Consider the following 18926-nt stretch of genomic DNA (forward strand, 5'->3'; position numbering starts at 1 on the left):
TTGACCAATCCTAATAAGTAATTAAAACTGCAAGCGGTGATATGCGGGACCTCGCATGCTGGACGTCGGGAAATACTTCAAAAAAAATTCATACAATAGCATGAACTTGTGAACTATTTCAGAGATAATTTGATTGCATACACTTTTCTGCACATGAAATATAGCAGACGTTGCTTCTAAAAACACTTGTCCAAAATTAAATTATTTTTTTTTTAAAAAGTAATACTATATGCCGTCCAAAATATGAAGAAAATTCATACTATGGCATGTCATCCAAATTTATTAAAAAAATTAATACTATAGCATGTCGTCAGAAATATGAAATAAGTCATACTATAGTATGTCGTCCAAATTTATAAAAAAAATTTCCTACTATAGCATGTCGTCCACAATATGAAAAAAAAAATCATTCTATAGCATCTCGTCCAAATTTATTTACAAAAATTAATACTATAGTATGTTGTCCAAATTTATGAAAAAAAAGTCATACTATAATATGTCGTCAGAAATATGAAAAAAGTAATACTATAGCATGTCCAAAATATGAAAAAAATCATACTGTAGCATATTGTCCACATTTATGAAGAAAAGTCATACAATATAATAGTGTGTTGTCTAAAATATTATTTAAAAAAAAGTCATACTATTGCATGTCATCCAAAATGTGAAAAAAAAGTCACACTATAGTATATCGTCCAAAATTTGGATGAGCAGAACCAGTTGCAATGTTTTAGCTTGCAGTTTAAATTTTCTTATTTTCGTGCTTTATTCTTCTTAACAAAAAATTACGTTTTTTGGCGGCTTTAACATACTCAAAACCTCATGAAAGTTGGTGCCTGACATTTGCCACCATCGGTGCTCTGGCCCTAATAAGCATTAAAAGCACAGTAACTGGTGCTCAGTGGGAACTTGCTCCACATCTATACCTTTTTTAAACATTATTTGAATGAACTTGTGAACAATTTCAGAGATAATTTGATTGCATACACTTTTCTGCACATGAAATATGGCAGATGTTGCTTCTAAAAACACTTCAGCAAGAATTGTTTTGTTGTCAGAACTGGACAGCCTACTGAGATTAATACTTTATTCAATCCCATTTTAAACAGGAAGACAAAACACAGTATAAAACCAACTCACCATGCCTGGACAAAGTAGTCTATATATTCACATGTATGGTCAAAGTATGTATAGACATTGTTGTATAATGCTTCCGATTTGTAAGGGCTTTTGATTAGCAATACATGTGCATACACAATGGTATGTACCAGTGAAGGTGTCAAACAAACACACTGGCTTGGTTTAAGAATGAAAAATAACTGCAGGGTCAAATAAAAGGAGCAATGAACTTCCTTCATTCTCTTTTTGCATTCGTGTTACTTTTGTATTGTACAAAGAAGCTGTGCTGCTTTTGAAATACTTTTTCCCCAAAACATTTTGTAATCAAACAATTTAGGAGGCGATTTCTCCTAGCTTTTTTTTTTTTAAAGTGGTGTGATGTTTTAATAGCCTGGTGTTCCAGACCCAAATTTACTGCCTGAATATATGGGTCTGGGTATACGCCATATGTTTGCAGTCGTTGCTTCCTATTGGGCGTAGACCTCGGGTTCATTTAGAAAGTATTGGAGCAGCTTTAACCGATTGGTATGTGCTGAAACTGTCTACCACACTACCACAGCTGGAACTAAGAAAAATATACTTGACTTAATCCTCGTCGCACTTCCCCACCGACACTTGTCACTGATTGGTCCGCCATTCAGAGTGTCTGAGCCAACGTTAATGCACACAGGGTGTCCAGACTGTGATCACAGTGGAAAACTGAAGCTGCAAGACATAGTCCAGCGGAACTAGATGAATGTTTTAATGTTGAACGCTTTCATTTCTCCAGAGCTGCAACAAGCTTCTGTTTTTGGTGCTGGAAACGTTAATACACTTTGTTTTCAACAGCTCCCAGACCCAAGATGTTTAGACCAGCAGAAGCTTCAAATTCATTGAGATTTTCCAAAGCATCTCCCAGTGCATCACTTTGGGTACGTTTTAAGTCTGGCTGCTCATCGTCTCTTGCTGTCAGACCCACTCCATCTCACTGACTTTGGGGTTTGTGTCAGGGCTGGATGGGGGCATAATGAGACATGGCTGCAAGGGCACCGTTTCCCCAGAGTCTTCCACTCCTACCCCAACACACCCCTGGGACACCCCTGTGAGGCGTAATACATTTGTCCCTGCTGTGAACCCTGACAGCCTTTGGGCCAGAGCTCGGGATGCCATCCTGAGCCCCCCGGCCCTTTTCCGTCTGGCTGATGCTGTACCCATTTGCCGAGCTCCAGCTAGTTCGGTCAGAAAACCCAGGCTCTGGGATGGGAGGCTGTAGACGTGAAGGCCGCGGAAAAGTTGTGGCAGCGGCCGGAAACTACCTGGAGGCTCAGGTGGGAGGGATTCAAACTGCACCAGCATAAACCGCTCACCTGCGCGGCCCTGTAAATAGTCTGCCAGAATACAGCTCAGTGAAGCACTAAAAACATCTACACGTGGAGAAGAGGAAGGGTAGCTTCTTCCTGCCTCGTCTTCCTCCATGTTTCTGCTCCTCTCCCTGGGAGTATTCTTTTCCCAGCTGCGAGCCCCCCACTCTTCAGCCTTTGTCCAGGCGGCCTGGGTCAGAACTAACACCACTTTGCCTCCCTGCCTTTGTAGTCGGTCCAATCGGGAATGGAGCCATGGCACGGGGCCCAGTATGCTGAGCTCAGTCTGGCTCCAAAGGTCTAGAGACACACTGAAGCCCAGGGCTTGGAGAGACGAGCCCAGGTGACTCAGCAGCCCTGGCAGACCCTGGTCATCATCAGGTGGGTACAGCAACACCACGTGACCACCGCCCACAGCACCTGAATGTGAACAATAAAACAGCTATGATCAATATTTTATCAAATGACAATGTGAATACAATAGAGAATGGGTTGCTGGTAAGAGGGAAGTATAGAGTATGACTCAAATAACAAAAAAAAAATGTATTAATACTTATTCCTCTCATATATTGCACTGCAGCAGATGTCTGTTTTCAGCGACAAACTCCAAAACAATTATAGGCTACTTTATCTGATCAGCACCAAATGGCAGTTAGAGATTTCTGGTAAAAACACTGAAGTATTCTGTTAGCTAGATATTTTCTTTAGGAGGAGGAGGAAAACAAAACCAGAGCTTTTTTAAATTTAGGAAGAAAGAGAATTACCAAGTTCAAACACAAAAACATGAATATACATACATTCCCACAAATGTATAAATAAAATATGAACATATGAACAATATAAAAGGGGAGGATAGTGTTTGGCCAGTGTGAAATGAAGATATCTCATACCTTTAACATCATCTTCTTTCAACCATGTCCAAATGTAGCCTGGAAAACAGAGTCCATGTTTAGATATTTGCTTGCGGTGCTATTCATAATCAATGGGGCACAAATAGAAAACTGACCTTTTATGATCCCTTGAATGAAATAAGCTCCTAATATGGCCAAACACATCAGTAGTAATCCAATGAGGATTGGCAGGGTCCATCTCGATCGAGATTCTGGAAATATAAAGAATTAAGACGTTAAAAAGTTTCAGAACGTGGTGATGTTGTGAAACACTGGTGTATGGTGAAGACTGTCGTGGAAATTATATTTTTCCACGTGAGAAATTAACAGATAAACAATGATACAATGTTAATTTAATTTAATTTAAAAAAAAAAATCTAAGAATATCAGAGAACCACAGAGTCAATCTATTTCAGCTGAAAGGACAGGCTCATGCACACTTACACTTACAGATACAGCCACACCTTTATAGGGAAATAAGTAGTCAAAACATAGACAAAGGAAATTTTCCACCGTGAGATTGTAATGTTTCCCTCTTCACTAGATATAGCTAAGCAAGCACCTAAAACACTGATAGCAGTGCTGGAGGTCAGCTGGAAAATTAAAGAGAATAATAATAGCACGTAGGTTATTACATTCATATGGTAATGATTAAAATTGCTCCATCAAAGACCAGTGAGTAATTACTTATCTGCCCCATAATAATGAAACAACATTGTTGTGTTGAGGTTACAATGGTTAATCTTAACCATTTAATTTCGGTCTGGATAATAGTTAACACTCTTACTTTCAAATGGACACCGGAGCACCACGTATGACTCCATCCCTTTTATCTGTATCTGAAAAAAATTAAAAAAAAATAGATCACGTTAGCACAGTGCGTACTGAAAATACATTTTACATTTACTACTTTATATTTAATGTATGAAGTATTAATACAAGTGTCACCTGAACACAAAGCAGAGGATGGGACGACACATTGAACTCTCCTGTTTGCTGAAAAATGTAGGAAGAATGAAATGAATGATTAAAATTGAAACAATAAAGAACAAGTTTATTCATTACTGGCTGATCAATTTAAACACTTATAAGACAAATATAGGTGTCAGCATTTCCCACAGAATTGAAATGTTACAGCTTAGTTTCGACCATCATGTTGGGACATCGATTTTAACGATGGCTGAATAATTATTTGAATATATAAAACATGACACACTCAAATTATTGAAAAATAAAATCTACTTTTTGGTTTGTGGTCAGTTATTTATGAATGGTGAGAGGCTTCTGGCTAAAGTTTTGGATGCAAAGAAGACAGCCGAGTAGGAAGTGAAGCTTGAGCGGCTCAGCTTATAAAAAGAAAGCACCCTGTGCATCCCAGCTGTTTTTTGTTTTTACCCATTGTCCATCGTGCGCTGCTTTCCAGTCAGCCTGCAGTGTCTGTCTGGACCCGGTCACCTCTTCACACCGGCCCGCTGCCTGGTCTTTCTTGCACAGCCACACCTCTGCCTCCAGACTGCAGAGGGCAGTTACGTTCCAGCTCAGTCCCGTGCCACCCTCCCTCATCTGAGACTCCACCACAGACACAGACACGTTGTGCAGCATTCTTTCAAATGCATCTGAAAAAACAAAAACAATGCTAGGTTGTGTGTAGGTGTAATGATTTACTATGCAAATTCATTTTAATCTGACGTTGACCTCGAAGAACTCCTTTTACCTGGGTGATTTTGGAAAGGGCAGGATCTTCTTCGTGGTTGTCCCTTCGACCACACCTGTACACAACATTTTTATTTTTGCATTTTGTTCTATTTGCAAAATACCTGCAGCTGAGTGTTATTTGTCAGTTATCATTACAGCTACCTGGAAGCACAGGCAAGGTACAACGAAGTCTGATGGAATTTCCACCTCTGTCTTGCCTTTGGGCTGCACAGAATAGAGAAAAGTTACACTTATATGCATTGGACAATATTGATTTGCATTAACAGATTGACATGAACACATTGTTCGGATAGTTTAGCATTGACTGACCCATGTAAGAACCTTTCCATGCATTTCATTCCAAAGCATCTGCCACTGGAGTTCATCTTGTCTGACAGCAGTGTTCACCAGTTGCAGAATGACCCCATTTGTCTCAGGATCAGTCGCTGCTCGGAGTCGGGGAGCTAATCCTGAAACACGGCAGTCATCACAAACTAAAACTGAGCTGTGTCACTCTTCAGTATGTAGCTACAACAGTTTTTGCTTGCAATGCAGTGTGCAAACTCAGCAGCACGTACACACCACATGCTATACTAGATAAACAACAGGTGGAAGCGGTTCTCTTACCACATTCCTCTACGGTCCCCTCAAACTTCATGGAGCAAACTGAAAGAAACAGGAAGCAGCAGATGGTCAGTGACACTACTCTGCTCTTCAGTGTGTTTTTACTCACATTAGAGCATTAAACTCACCTTCTTCTAAAGATGGAACCGTGATATTATGGACCTCATGCTTTCTTGTTGATTGTGTTAAGACCACAACAGGAGCGCCAAACATCACTTTCTCTGTCAGCAGCAGCTGCATTTCAAGGAAACAGGCACAGACTGTCTTTCAGTGTTGTTGTTGTTGTTTTGTTACTCAGTGGTTTAAATAGTTTACAAAGATACATGGAAATAGTCTTTGAATAGTTTAATAAGTGGGACTAGCAGCAGTCAAGAAAGTATTCAAGTCTTTTACAGAAATTAAAACAATGTAAGGAGGAAAGAAGGAAAAACTACATTTTCTGACAGATGTTTTGTGGTGGGGGTGGTAGGTTTTGCTTATATGTGAAAATATAGTGGCTTCAAACAGTTTGGTGGAATGTCTTATCTCAGACATCTGAAACATGGGTTTCAATCAGAACCTATCTGTTTGTTTTTATTTTGTTTGTTAGTCGGAACAACTGGTTTAATCTTGATGTATTTTATGACAAATAAATGTACCCGTCAAAGTTTTAAAGTACACTAAAAAGTGGCATTGCGTAATAACTCCACGTGGGTCGACTGACTTAATATCACTCCCTGTCTTTTCCTACCAAATGCCTCATTAATTCCCGCCATGCTCTGCTAACACAATGCCTGCTATGTTCATACACCAAAGTAAGACACTATCTAGTACACAGCTAATCTAGTAGGACTTGTGCCAACGTACTTTGGCAACGCTATCTCTGTTCAAATGTACACAATCAAGTTCAAAGACCTTAAACTTTTACCTTAGTAGAATTGAATTCCTTTCCAACACCACAGACTAGTTAATAATTAATCCACAACAGAAACAACACCTGCATGAAGTCATTACCTCGACCTCGCCCAATTTTACCTCATGTGTGGACAGTTCAGAAGATTGGTCAAAACGGGAGTAGCTTGGTCTAAAGTGGAGTGCCTTGCAGACTTCTTTGGCGCCTGGTGAGCTGAGACACACTTTCACCAAAGCTGTGACACAGAAAGTAAAGAAAGAGGAATAAACTGAGTATTTAATATGAAAAGGCAACATTTTTATGGTATGGGGGTTAAGCTGATGTCATTCATACCTTCTTCGTTGCTGCCTTCTTCACCTGACTGCTCAGAAGCATTCTCTGCATCGTCCACCTCTGCAACAACATGTACAATGCAACTGCAGTCAGTAAATGCTACAGCAGACAACCGAGTGTTTTACGACTACAACATGAGAAGTTTGACAAGTTGAACAGCTATGATAAAAATGCAGGAAACAGTCTCTTGGTTGAAATTAAAAGAGACGCCAACATTTGTTGCACAAAGGGAAATGAATGCTGAAGTTAGGAGACATGCCAGATTCCAGGTGTCCCACCCAAGCCGATGATATCAATGACAGATTTATGGCAACGCTACCTCGGAGAGTGATGATGACTTGCAGGCAGGGTGCACAGTGTTGTCTGGCTGAACAGCACAGGATGACTTTAAGCTGTACCTGCGTAACATCCACTGAGCCACATGGATCATTCAGGGCAGCAGTGAACTGAGAGTCTGTGTCAAGAAGAAGAGTGTTATTCTAGTTTAGACGAAGTGCAGGCTTACTGTGATGTGAGATTATTACTATGAGATGTGATGCACATCATGTTTCTACCTGAGCTCACATAGCAGTCAGTCAAATCCTGAAGACAGAGAAGAAACGTGAATGAAACACACATTAAAAAAACAAAACAATAGGGCTTTCGCACCATCGGTGCTCGGGCCCTAAATACCACAGATGTAAATAGTGCTAAACGAGGTATTCAGGTCCTACCTCTACCACAAGTACAAGTTCTTATATTTTTACTTATCTAATTATGGCAAGAGGGTTGCTGGTGGTGAGGATAGTGGGTTATTCATATGTTTAAATAATAACAAAATCCCAACATTATACTGTATATGATGATTGACATGTTAAAGTGGTGAGAAGTTTCTGATATTTTGACCAAAACATTTATGAACATGCTTCGTGTGAGTGAGTGAGTGAGTGTGTGTGTGTGCATGTGTGCGTGTGTGTGTGTGTGTGTGTGTGTGTGTGTGTGTGTGTGTGATTGTTTGTGTGTGTGCGTGCGTGTTTCTTGCAATCTTACGTCAATGACATAAAGTAAAGGAACCTTATTAAAAATATATACCATCCTAGAACTGAGTGTTTGATTGCAAATATATTTTATTTTTTCTGGTTCTTTTAACTCCATAAAACAGAATTCAGAGAAAATAAAAGCCACCTGTCTTGGAAATGGAGTCGTGGGGTAAGGTGTCACGCTCAGCTCAGGCACAATAGTAAATAAGTAATGGGCAATAAACTTTGATCTCTTTCTGTCTTCTCTTTCTTAATTCACCCCCTAAAAAACTAAATCCTGCACACTAAATTGTATTATTTTCTATGTAGCTACCATTTTGCTAGATTTTTGAATAATTGTTAATAAATTTAACAGAATCCAAACAACATTTATGAAACATAACTAGTTAAGCTAAATCATAAGCTACCTGTAACTGAATTGATTTTGGTTATTGTATGATCTGATAAATAGATACAACACAAAAGTCCATTTGTTATAATGTGGAGTTATAAGACTCAGTAGACCTAAAAAAAAAAAAAAAATAAAAAAAATAAACTGAAGTATTATCGCCATATAGGTACTAGTCACTCTGTAACTTCCTGCTCCTTCATGTCTTTCCTTTAAAGTTCCTCAGAAACCTCAGGACCGTGCCGTTACCTTGCTACAGGTGAGTTCAGGTGCCTTTTGGTCGATCGTCTCCAGCTCACCCGCCGACACGAACAGCCGGAGACGCAGCAGCGACAGCAGCAGGGAGACAACAAGTCGCCCCCGGTGGAGAGTCACAATCATGTTGTGGAGAGCGTCTTAACGCCTGGCACAGACTCTTCTTCTGCTCCACGGCTTCACTCCCCTCATCAGAAACATTACTGAATCCACCGAGCACCGCAGCGCGACAGGTACATTTCCTCCGGGAGACACACACGATCATGGCTGGTCCCGCTCTGGCGAACTGCTGCTACGTTCCTGCGATTTTGTTCCACACGCCCTTCCTGATGATTGACAGCTCGGCAGGTGTAGCTGCGCCACCTGCTCAGGTGTAATGAGGGAAACTTGTCACATCCTCCAGTTTCTGGCTGGTCACAACATAAAATAAATGTGATCCAAATGATGAACAAAGGAGGCCCTCTCGGGCAACTTGCATGATTCAGATTGTTGTAATGTCACAAGACTTGTTAATGATACGCCCATCAGATAAGGTCAATTAAACACTGTTTTGGGTTCAACAATGTGTCAACATTTTATATGATCATTTATCTCTGTAAACAGGCAGGGGTATAGGGAAGGGGCAACACACTTCTGTCAGTGAGAACATTATTAGCTCTGGCAATCACTGACCCTATGACGGTAGAGTTACAGGATTCCCATAGTTGTTTTGTTTTTTTACATGTTTTCAGTTGCTGCTAAGGTTTAATCATTAACCTTTATCCACTGTTCTTGATTATTTGTGTTCTCGCTGAAGGATGAAAATACCTGCAACAACCGGTGTGCGGTGTAATCCAAAAAATGCAGTCATATTGGATCTTTCAGGTATTTGGCTGCATGATCACCACCTGGCTAAGAGGTAAGCTCCTAACCTCTGTGGTTTGGCTCATGATGGCAATTCTAATGTGACTAAACTGACCTGCTTTTCTGATGATTCAATCGTCATAGTTAAAATGCAACCGATACCTTATAATCAGAGTAAAATAAAATCTAAAATAAAAAGTTTTAAATAAAATATTTTCCTTTTCATGACTTTATAGTAGGTTTGTTACTTGGTAAGCTATAATATAGGCCTACACCTTGAATTTTCAGTCAAATAAAAGTATTTTGACTGGGTTCAGAGTTTGGCTCCTGTCGACTCCATCCCTGTTGAAGTTGATGTTTAGAGTTATTGGATGCACTGCAAGTAAAGATTGAGTTTCTGATTAATCCTGTCAAGCAGGTCTGTCACTGAGCGTCTTGTCAGTTTGTGGTGGAGGAGACAGGGTTAAGGAAGTGCATTATGCTTATCAGATAGAAAATAAAAGTTACAACATAATATTCTTATGTAGCATTATAAAGACAATTAAATTATATTTTGAAACTTTAAGAGAGATGTTTTGTTTGAAAAACAATTTTTTTTTTTATCGATACCTCCAATTTGGAAATTACTACAACCAAAAAAATAGAAAACTAAATCTATGAAGGGCAGATGGGAGAAGGAAGGAGAGCTGACAATCACAGACGACGAATGAAAAGATGTCTGCGTATTTCAGGAGAGCAGCACAATCTATAACATTGATTAATTTTTACTGGAAAACTGTATGTTTAATTTTTTAATCACTCCTTTTATGAAGGCACATTATGATAATGGTCCTCAGTGTTTGAGAAATTATGGCCGAAAAGTCGTGAACTACGAACATTTTTGGGGGGAATGCCAAAACATACACAATTACTGAAAAGAAATACATAAGGCAATATTGATTGTCTTAAATATATCATTATATTTGATATGTATGTCGGCTGTATCTCCACAAAAGCAAAAGGACCTCCCATAAATAGCTGTTTAGTTGTGACAGTGGAGATTTACATCAAGGAAGAGGTTACTTTATCTTTAAACTTGAAGATAGACATCTTCACACATTACTGGTCGCCATATGTCAAACACCTGAAACTTAATTTCAAGATGATGAGTTGAAGTGTCAGGCTAAGCTCTCATCATTGTTTGCTTAAACAGAAATAACAAACTGGAGACACTTAAGCTCAGTTACACAGTACAAACATTTCATCAGGTAACATCACATTAGTGTGTACAACCTGACAAGGATCTGAGTTTACTGTTTAACCCTTGTGTTGCCCTTGGGCCAAAATGACCCGCAGCTGTGTTCAACCAAGTTCTATTTTATTTTCATATTTTTGGGGGGATCATTGGTGACAAGGAGGCTGTGAGGGTTTATTTAAAGAATGATGACCAATGATCCCAAAAAAATATAAAAATATAGAAATAAAATAGAACTTGGTTGAACACAGCTTGAACACAGGTTGAACACATTTTGACCCGAGAACAACACGAGGGTTAAAGCTGCTTTGCATGAAGTTTACAGTTGAACCAATTGGGATTCATGCAGTAAAAATGAGAAGTGGGAAAGTTTCCAGTCGTGGTTTTTCCTCTTCTAAGGCTTAGATTTTGAGGTATGGTATATTTCAAATATTTGAATAATATTTGAATAATACTGGCATTCTCTTTTACTCTTTCATTGGGGGACACAGTGAAGGTTTGAAGCTGGCACGTTTTTCATTATGAATTCCTCGATCATTAAACTACAGTAACATTTGCTGAAGAAAGATATGCAGTATGTATGAGGATAAACCTTTTTTATTCAATATGCTAATGTTTTTGAATGCCTGAGATATTATGTGTGCAGAAATACAGCTGTAAATAAACAGCCATCTTATTATATAATTGTTATTCAGCTAGCTAAAAGCAGCAGTTGTCGACCTAATACAATAAAGTCCTAAAAACCTTAAACACATGGCCAAAATTAATTTTGAAAAATTGTCAAGCACATTTTTTTTCACCAGTCCCTCTAACACGAGAAACGCTTCACATCTATGTTCAGAAAATCCTGTTCCTGTAAACAGCAGCCATTGAGTTTGTCACCTGTGTTGTCACAAAACTCTCAAACATTAAATGCCTTCATGAAGAAAGTGAAATATAATTTGCAACATGATTTTCATAGTGGTTCACGTATACAGAGTTATGAGAGGTGTTCGCTGTGGCTTCAGTGAAAGCAACATAATGACCCTCTTGTTGGAGGCTAAATGCAGGAGTGTGTGGACCTTTTTTTTTAATATGCAAAACAAGTGGTGGCATTTCTGACACGACAGTGATAAGTATATAACAGTTCTCAGTTAGGGAGCAGCTCTGAGGTGCTCACGGTGGAACACAAGCTCCCATGTCTCGTGGATCGTTTTTCCGGCAGAACAAAAGTCTGTCACTTGAGATTAATGTTTCTCTGCTCTCCATGGCGACCCGTGAAGGAGCTCGAGCTCCTGTGCCGTTCCCGGGCTGGCTGCCGGTAGCAACTTGAGTCTGTCAAGCGTCTTAACTGATGTCATTTTCACTGATGATGGAGCACTCTGTCCTCGCACTTTATGTCCTTGCGTCTGAGGCAGCAGTGTTTGCAGCCTTCGAGAGAGCTGCCGTGCCGTCCATATAGACAGCACTTTAGACAGCAGTCTGGGCCAGCAGTGCCACCGAAATTGATCAGTTTTAGTCCGTCTTCTCATCCCTCCCAGGTGCTGTATTAAACCCCTAAAGTCCTGCGGTAAGCAGTACCGACGGGCCCCCCTGAGGGCCTTTGGGATGTCTCTGCTGTGGCCAAGGCCTTGGAAATAGACAATGGCAACTCCCTGACCTTTGCACTCCTGTAGCGCCCCCTCTAGGCAGGCCAGGGCGGCCATAAACACCGGTTCTATCACTGTAGAGGACTCTTTCTGTGGGCACCAGTCTTCATCATCACATAACCTAACACAATCTTTTTTCCCTGCAGCTTTGCCTTTTCTACATTTTCCCAGTCTTCTTCCATTAAGTCTCAAATCCTCGATTTTATCATGTTTCACGTTTGCTTTCCTGCAATCTTCCTCATTTTCTACCACATTTTTATCAACGTTTGCCCTCCTCTCCCTCCACTGCTCATAGGCCTTCTTTGCTTCGGCACTCCAGATAATCAGCACTTTTCCTTGTGCCTTACAGACAGCTTCCCACTGCCCATACAGCCAGGGAAGGGGACCCAGATCTGGCACGGCATCCCCGGTTCCATCCTTCCTTTGTGAGCTCTGGGCCCACAGAGCTGTGTGCACTGTGGCGCCTAGCTCTCCTTGAAGGATTGAGGCTAGTGCACACACAGAAGAGACATGGGCTGACTCATCTGATGAACAAACCAGCAACAAAGGCTTCTGGATATACAGCCAGCCTAAATACATGGGAACAGACGAAAGGAAAAAAGACATCATGCATTATGTGTTTGGTAAGTTTACATTGGTCCGTTCAGAGAAAGATGGAGACATGCAAGCACTCAAAGGAACTATGATTGTTTAAAAGAAATGAGCCAGTGTCTTGAACTTGTATGTAATAGGGCAACTTAACCAACCTGCTGCTCCAATCCTGGTGACACGGTGGATGAAAAGTCCCAGTGATGCAATAACAACTATAATTATTAAAGCTGCGGCTGCATACAAGCCTCTTCTGTAATGTATGTCTGTAGGGAAACAGAAAACAACAAGTCTATTTACTTTGTAGGAGTTGCGTGTGCATTCCCGCATAACCTGATAACACAAAAGCACATATGTTACTGGAGCTGATGTGTGTACGTTAAGTACACTTACAGTCCGGACACAGAATTCGTCTTCCTAGAAGAGCAGGATGTGACTGCCACACCTGCAGAAAAGATGAAAATAAAGAGAAGAGAGTAAACGTCATGCTCATGTTCAGAGCACATTATCAACTTTACAGAAGTTATGATATTTATTTCACCTGCACACATAGTTTCTCGGCAGGACTGTGGTAGGGCACATGTATCTCTGTCTCAATAGCATTTCCTTCCTGTGAAATGGGTAAAAAGAGTCACATATTTGCCTACATTGACATTGATTTTGGTTATTGCTCTCTTAAAAACACACAGTATGTCCACTGACCGTTGTTACTGAGTGGACTTGTCCTATAGGTGCACATTCCCTCTCAGTAAGGACACAGAGTTGAGCTGAGAGCTTTGCTGGAGCAGAAGAAGTCAGATACACTAATATGTTCTGCCTGCCTGATCCAACGTACACTTCCCAAGAGGGTGTATCTGTGGAGGGCAAGGACAGGGAACCAAGAAGAGGAAATATACAATTAAACAGACTTTTCACCGCAGGAAGTGAAACAAACTCTTTTTTTTCCCTGTTTGACTCACCGGCTTTGAAAGGACAAGAGATATTATGGCTGCCTTGTAGAGAAAACTGCAAAAATAAAACCCAAATATGTGAATCTGCAAACAAAAGGAAGGCAACACATGGGACACATTTCAATGCAACTACAACTAGTTTTTAATCTAATTCCTTACCTGCACACACATCTGAGGGTGTTTGTCCACTGCAGATATGTTAAATTCCTGTTGAAGAGACACAGTGGGTATTTGAGATAACTGCACTCATTTCTAACAGGAATCCATCACGACCAAACTTACCAGGGTCGGTTTATCTTGCCTCTCCAGCCTGGAGCTGAGTACAGGTGTGCAGAGGTGTTCATGCTGCCACCAGCAGAGGGAGGCAGAGATGTTCATGGTGTTGGCCGAACACTTGGAGCGCCACCTCAAACTTGCATGGAAAGGTGTGATTTCAGCAGAGCGCCAAAAGTCTCTGACATCTGTTGAGGTGATGTGAACACAGGCGGATGTTTACAGCACTATCATGCCTCACTGAGGTTCATACAGGGATGAAGTTGTGGATAAAGATTGCAGATATTTTACTTACATAAATAATGGTTATTATGTCATAATAAACAGCAAAAAACTGATACACAGAAGTACGTACACGTATGCTGTAAGAGTTCAATGACCCTGATTTACATAAAAAGAAAAATAACATTCTTCTGATCTCATGCAAACAGTTTTATTTCAATGTGTTGAAATGTGGGGCTACTAGTCTCTAACCCATCATCACAAAACAAGTGAGGTGAATGACATTAAAGAATCAGTTTGAGATTTTAAGAAATACACGTACTGGCTTTGTTGTTTAGAGTTAGATGAGCAGAATGACGACACTCTCATATCTGCAGACAGGAGCTATTAAATAGTCCAACACGTGACCTCGTATGAAACTAAAACTTTTTACAATTCTGTTTTTCTTCAGATTAAACAAACAAAATATAACATGTTAATTATTTCCACTCTTAGAAAGTGAATAAGCCTGTTTCTGCTAAAGATCCCCTCCAGACATGTATTAAGACATATAAGCATATCCCTGCTTGGAACAACGATGTGTATAATATGGTTATTAATTTTCTCATTAAACTTATTAAAATATTAAAATCATCTATTCCTTCTGCCACATTAGAAATTCTTGAAACAATGAATTATATATATATATTTTGTGAAATAACCCTATAAAAACAATATTCAGTAGTTAAAAGCAAATGATTTTGACAGAGTATAATTCTGTAGAAAAGGTCATGTTGGTATCTTGTTGAGACATCTGTTCTTTAAACAAAACATTAAAAACAGAAGTGAGTGTGTGGCCATTTGGCTCTCTTCCTGATGTCTGTGACCAGAATCACAGCTTTTCTTAGGACGCACCACATTACAGACTTTTAGGCCCATTTTTCCCTAAAACAGGAACAACAACTAAATGGTCTTAAAATGCTTTTGATTCAAGGCTTTGGTCACTGCAGTTTCCTGTAATGCTTCAGATGTGGAACGGCCTTGATCACGACATTAGGAGAGGTGACCACACTGCAGGATCCTACATTACATGAGTGGGACTGTGTTTTGTGTCAGACACAGAAGGAAGGGACACATAATAAATGATAGGTCTATTAAATGTAAGAAAACTTAAAATGTAGATGAAGGGACACACCTCAGGTTTGCATTTCTGAATCATACCAAAGACTATCTCGGGCATCATTACCTGAGGTGTCCCTATAAAATATTTTTATTTTTTTTATCTGAGTGATATGAATCATCTGTCACACTCACCTAGGAGGCCTTTGTTTTGAAATGGGCACTTTTCATGTCGCTTTGCATCTCTATAGGTGTAATAAACCTGCCAATGAAGAAAAAATATGTACGAGCATTAAAAACAGGTTGACAAAATAGTGCCACATTAAAAAAAAAAATACTTGAAACTCACTTGTACGCACACGCAGGGCAGCAGGTAAGAGAAGGGAAGGACAGCTGATTGAGACTGAGATGGATCAATCTGAAAAGAACATAAAAACACATCACAGAAAAAAATAACCTTGGCCAATGAAGATCAACAAATGTGCCTCTAATGCTCACAGTGATGGGATCAGACCCGTCCATGCAGAACCTTCTTTTGTAACACAACCTGACACGGACTCTGTGTCCAGGCTGCACAGTGACGGTGATGGATTTAGACGACTGATTCACAGACAGATCAAAGTCTGGAAAGTCTAAGTCACACAAAGATATAGGATATGAGCATCGGCAGGTTGATATGTACAAACAGGTGAGAAATGGAAGGGAAAACCTGGATAAATGAAGAAAGAAAGGCGAAGAAATTTCCCCTCGGGGATTAATAAAGTGAAATTAAAAAAAATAATAATAATAAAAAAAAATAAAAAAATGAGTTGCTGAAGGACTGTCTTTTCATTATTTGGAAACTGAAGACAACTCATAATTCTGTGCTTTACAAATCAGTGTTGAGTAATTTTGAGATCTGTCTTTCATCATTTAATGAGACATTTCTATGCTGATGCAAAATCTTGTGTTTCAAGGTAACAAAGCTGATTTTCACAGGCGATGGTAAGTGACTCAGTGTTTTGATGAGATGTGAATCATACGCTCACTGCCACGAATCTGAACATAAATTGAAACATATGACATATTTTTGACAGATGTGTCTCATAGTACTCTTCATCCCCATGAGTAACCCTCCAGATAGAGAAATATTTTTTGGAAAGACTGTTTATCAGATTCATGGAGAATCAAAGGTGTGTGGCGGCCTGACACCTTCAGATATTTAAAATCAGCTTTTTCCTTTGATTTGTCATCTGAAACTAAAATATCACATCAAACTCTTAATAAGGGAAAACAAGTGAAAAAAGGAATATTACATGGGGCAAAAAAATAAATCAAAGCTAAGAAGTAAAAAACGAGGCATGAAATCCTAAATACTCCACCTATCACTGTGTAAGAGATATTGCAGCTTCTTGTTTTTGTCTTGTAGGACACAAAAACACTCCCTCGGATTTTGGCCTCGACACAATCCCACTGCCAAAAAAAACCAAAACATTTTCAGAATTATATTAATAAAATTAACATCCTCAACATTTTGGCAGCTAAAGTAATATCCCCTTACCATGGAAAAACTGATATTGCCATGTGGGGCATCCTGTCTGTCACATATGACTTTCCTCTGCCCTGGACACCTTTCATTGTCATACTAAGAGAGAGAAAATGTTACATCATGAATTCTTGGTGAGATAATTCTTATAATAATAATAACAGCTGTGGAAGAAAACAGTTTAATGTCAGCAGTTTGTAAAGTCCACCATCTACACTGTTCAGAGCAGGTGCAAAGAAGAACAAGTCCAACCTTTTTTTTTTTTTTTGTAGGTCTGAGTGGCTCTGGGAGAATTTCAATCTTCGGGGACTTGCAGAAGTCTGTAAATGTCACACACTTATCAGCAACGTAGACAGATGTTCACAGTGACCTGATAAGGAAATGTATGGAAAAGTGTGACTCATGCAAGAAAACACAATTGAATTGGAGTTATGGAGTTTGACCCCATACCTTCAGCCTTGACCCAAACATAAACGGTGGCTCGTCCAGAGGGAATGCCACTCGTGTCCATTAACGGGACTGAAGTCAGTTTCACAGGACACTGACCCTCAACATAATCTGTCCACACAGAGAGGTGCATGAGTGCAAAGCAACACGTGGGTTTCACATGTAGTCTGAACTGATACTAAAGGGCCTTTAATAATATGAGAAAACAGAAATGAGAAAACAGAAATGAGAGAACTTACCATTGGGATGTCCCATCTAAAGTTTGGACACGAAAGACAAGTTTAGTAAGTAATAAACGGTCACAAAGCATGAAATTACAGCCCTGCATTTATCATTATGCATTACATATAAAGAAAAATGAACAGGTTGGCACTTTTCTTATTTTCTTAGCTGTAATCACGTTTTTTTTTTTAAAAGGTGAGACTCACCCGACTCGTTGTGGTACATTCCAGCAGCAGCGGAGACACGAGGGCAACCAACAGCGACGTGCCAAAACTCATTTTAAACATCTAAATCACATCGAAATGAGTGAAATGATCTCAAATTAAGCGCCAGAATGACGCGCCATAAATAAGTCGTATATTCTCTCCGCTTTTCTATGCGTCTGCTAGGAGCGTCAACCTGTCCAAAGTACACTGAGAAGTCAGTGGGCTTAAATCAGATTCCAAACAGCCCTGTTGTTATGCTGCGCTCAGGTTTTGTGCCAAAATGACTAAAACGTGAGGGCGTTCGTTTGAGACGCCCCGCCTCCCGTTAACGTCCCAGACAGCAGCAGGAGGAAGGAGGATTCGGTGCCCTAAATATAAATCCCAATTTGAACTTTCGTTGAAGACGCCCATCCTTACGGAGAGTAATACTTCCCGAGGGACCTGTAATGATCCCGAACCATAACATATAAAATGTGTTTTGAATAAAGGATAAAAGGGACAGGCCTACTCCATCAGGGTGCAGCCAGCTGGTTTTTGTTATAAGCAACATGAGATCACTGAGTGAAGTCATGTTTTTTTTTTTTTTATCAATTGTGGGAGTTAGGTCCAACCTTTGTTGGGCTACACCATGACGATGGAGGAACAGATGAGTGAAAAGTATAAGTTAGGAGATGGATGTGAGATCATTTCAAAATCAGTGAACATCTGCTGGAGTCCAATTACATAATTTACTAAGCCCGTGATGGAGGCCAACAAGAGACCTACGACAACTCTGAAGGAAGGCTGAGACTGGAGAAACTGTGGCTACAAATGATGACCAGGTGCTTTACAAATCACAGCTGTGTGGGACAGAGGCCAGGAGACAGCCGACTTACATCACACCTCACATCACACCTCAGGTACAGTTTGCTTGAAAGCATGTTGAAGACTCTGAGAAGAAGGTAGTTTTTTATATTGTGGTTTACGCTTTCGAATTAAATGAGAGTAGCACTTCACATCATCATAAACCCACTGTAAAGCATAGTGGTGGCACAGTGAGGCTGTGCTTCTCTGCAGTAGGATTTAAGAGCAGAGAGTAAAAGTAAATTCAGATGAATGTCAAACACGCAGAAGTGCATGAGAACCCAAACATAAA

At 39.9% G+C, this 18926-nt stretch overlaps 2 protein-coding genes across 2 annotated transcripts; both read right to left on the reverse strand.

Annotated features, from left to right (window-relative positions):
• Positions 1 to 621: 621 nt before the first annotated feature.
• On the reverse strand, positions 622 to 8815 carry LOC138193452 (interleukin-17 receptor C). The gene is made up of 16 exons (XM_069141509.1): positions 8550 to 8815; positions 7448 to 7475; positions 7213 to 7347; positions 6894 to 6953; positions 6683 to 6795; positions 5797 to 5902; positions 5672 to 5710; positions 5375 to 5514; positions 5207 to 5269; positions 5064 to 5118; positions 4745 to 4965; positions 4298 to 4345; positions 4137 to 4188; positions 3466 to 3561; positions 3350 to 3388; positions 622 to 2879 (listed from the first exon to the last, which is right to left on the reverse strand). Exons 1-16 carry the CDS (start codon positions 8679 to 8681, stop codon positions 2068 to 2070), a joined length of 2139 nt encoding a protein of 712 aa, XP_068997610.1. The 5' UTR covers positions 8682 to 8815; the 3' UTR covers positions 622 to 2067.
• Positions 8816 to 11213: 2398 nt separating this feature from the next.
• Positions 11214 to 18396, reverse strand: LOC138193385 (uncharacterized). The gene is made up of 17 exons (XM_069141388.1): positions 17792 to 18396; positions 17603 to 17618; positions 17367 to 17474; positions 17169 to 17236; positions 16932 to 17015; positions 16753 to 16843; positions 15890 to 16023; positions 15741 to 15809; positions 15587 to 15653; positions 14081 to 14259; positions 13958 to 14005; positions 13808 to 13853; positions 13551 to 13702; positions 13390 to 13458; positions 13242 to 13293; positions 13007 to 13114; positions 11214 to 12829 (listed from the first exon to the last, which is right to left on the reverse strand). The coding sequence occupies exons 1-17, from the start codon at positions 17870 to 17872 to the stop codon at positions 11859 to 11861; spliced, it is 2343 nt and encodes a 780-aa protein (XP_068997489.1). The 5' UTR covers positions 17873 to 18396; the 3' UTR covers positions 11214 to 11858.
• Between the last annotated feature and the right edge of the window lie 530 nt (positions 18397 to 18926).

The sequence above is a fragment of the Embiotoca jacksoni genome, unplaced genomic scaffold (assembly GCF_022577435.1).
Source record: "Embiotoca jacksoni isolate LCO1_2020_lvr unplaced genomic scaffold, fEmbJac1.0.p SCAF_9, whole genome shotgun sequence".
Classification (NCBI taxonomy): domain Eukaryota; kingdom Metazoa; phylum Chordata; class Actinopteri; family Embiotocidae; genus Embiotoca; species Embiotoca jacksoni.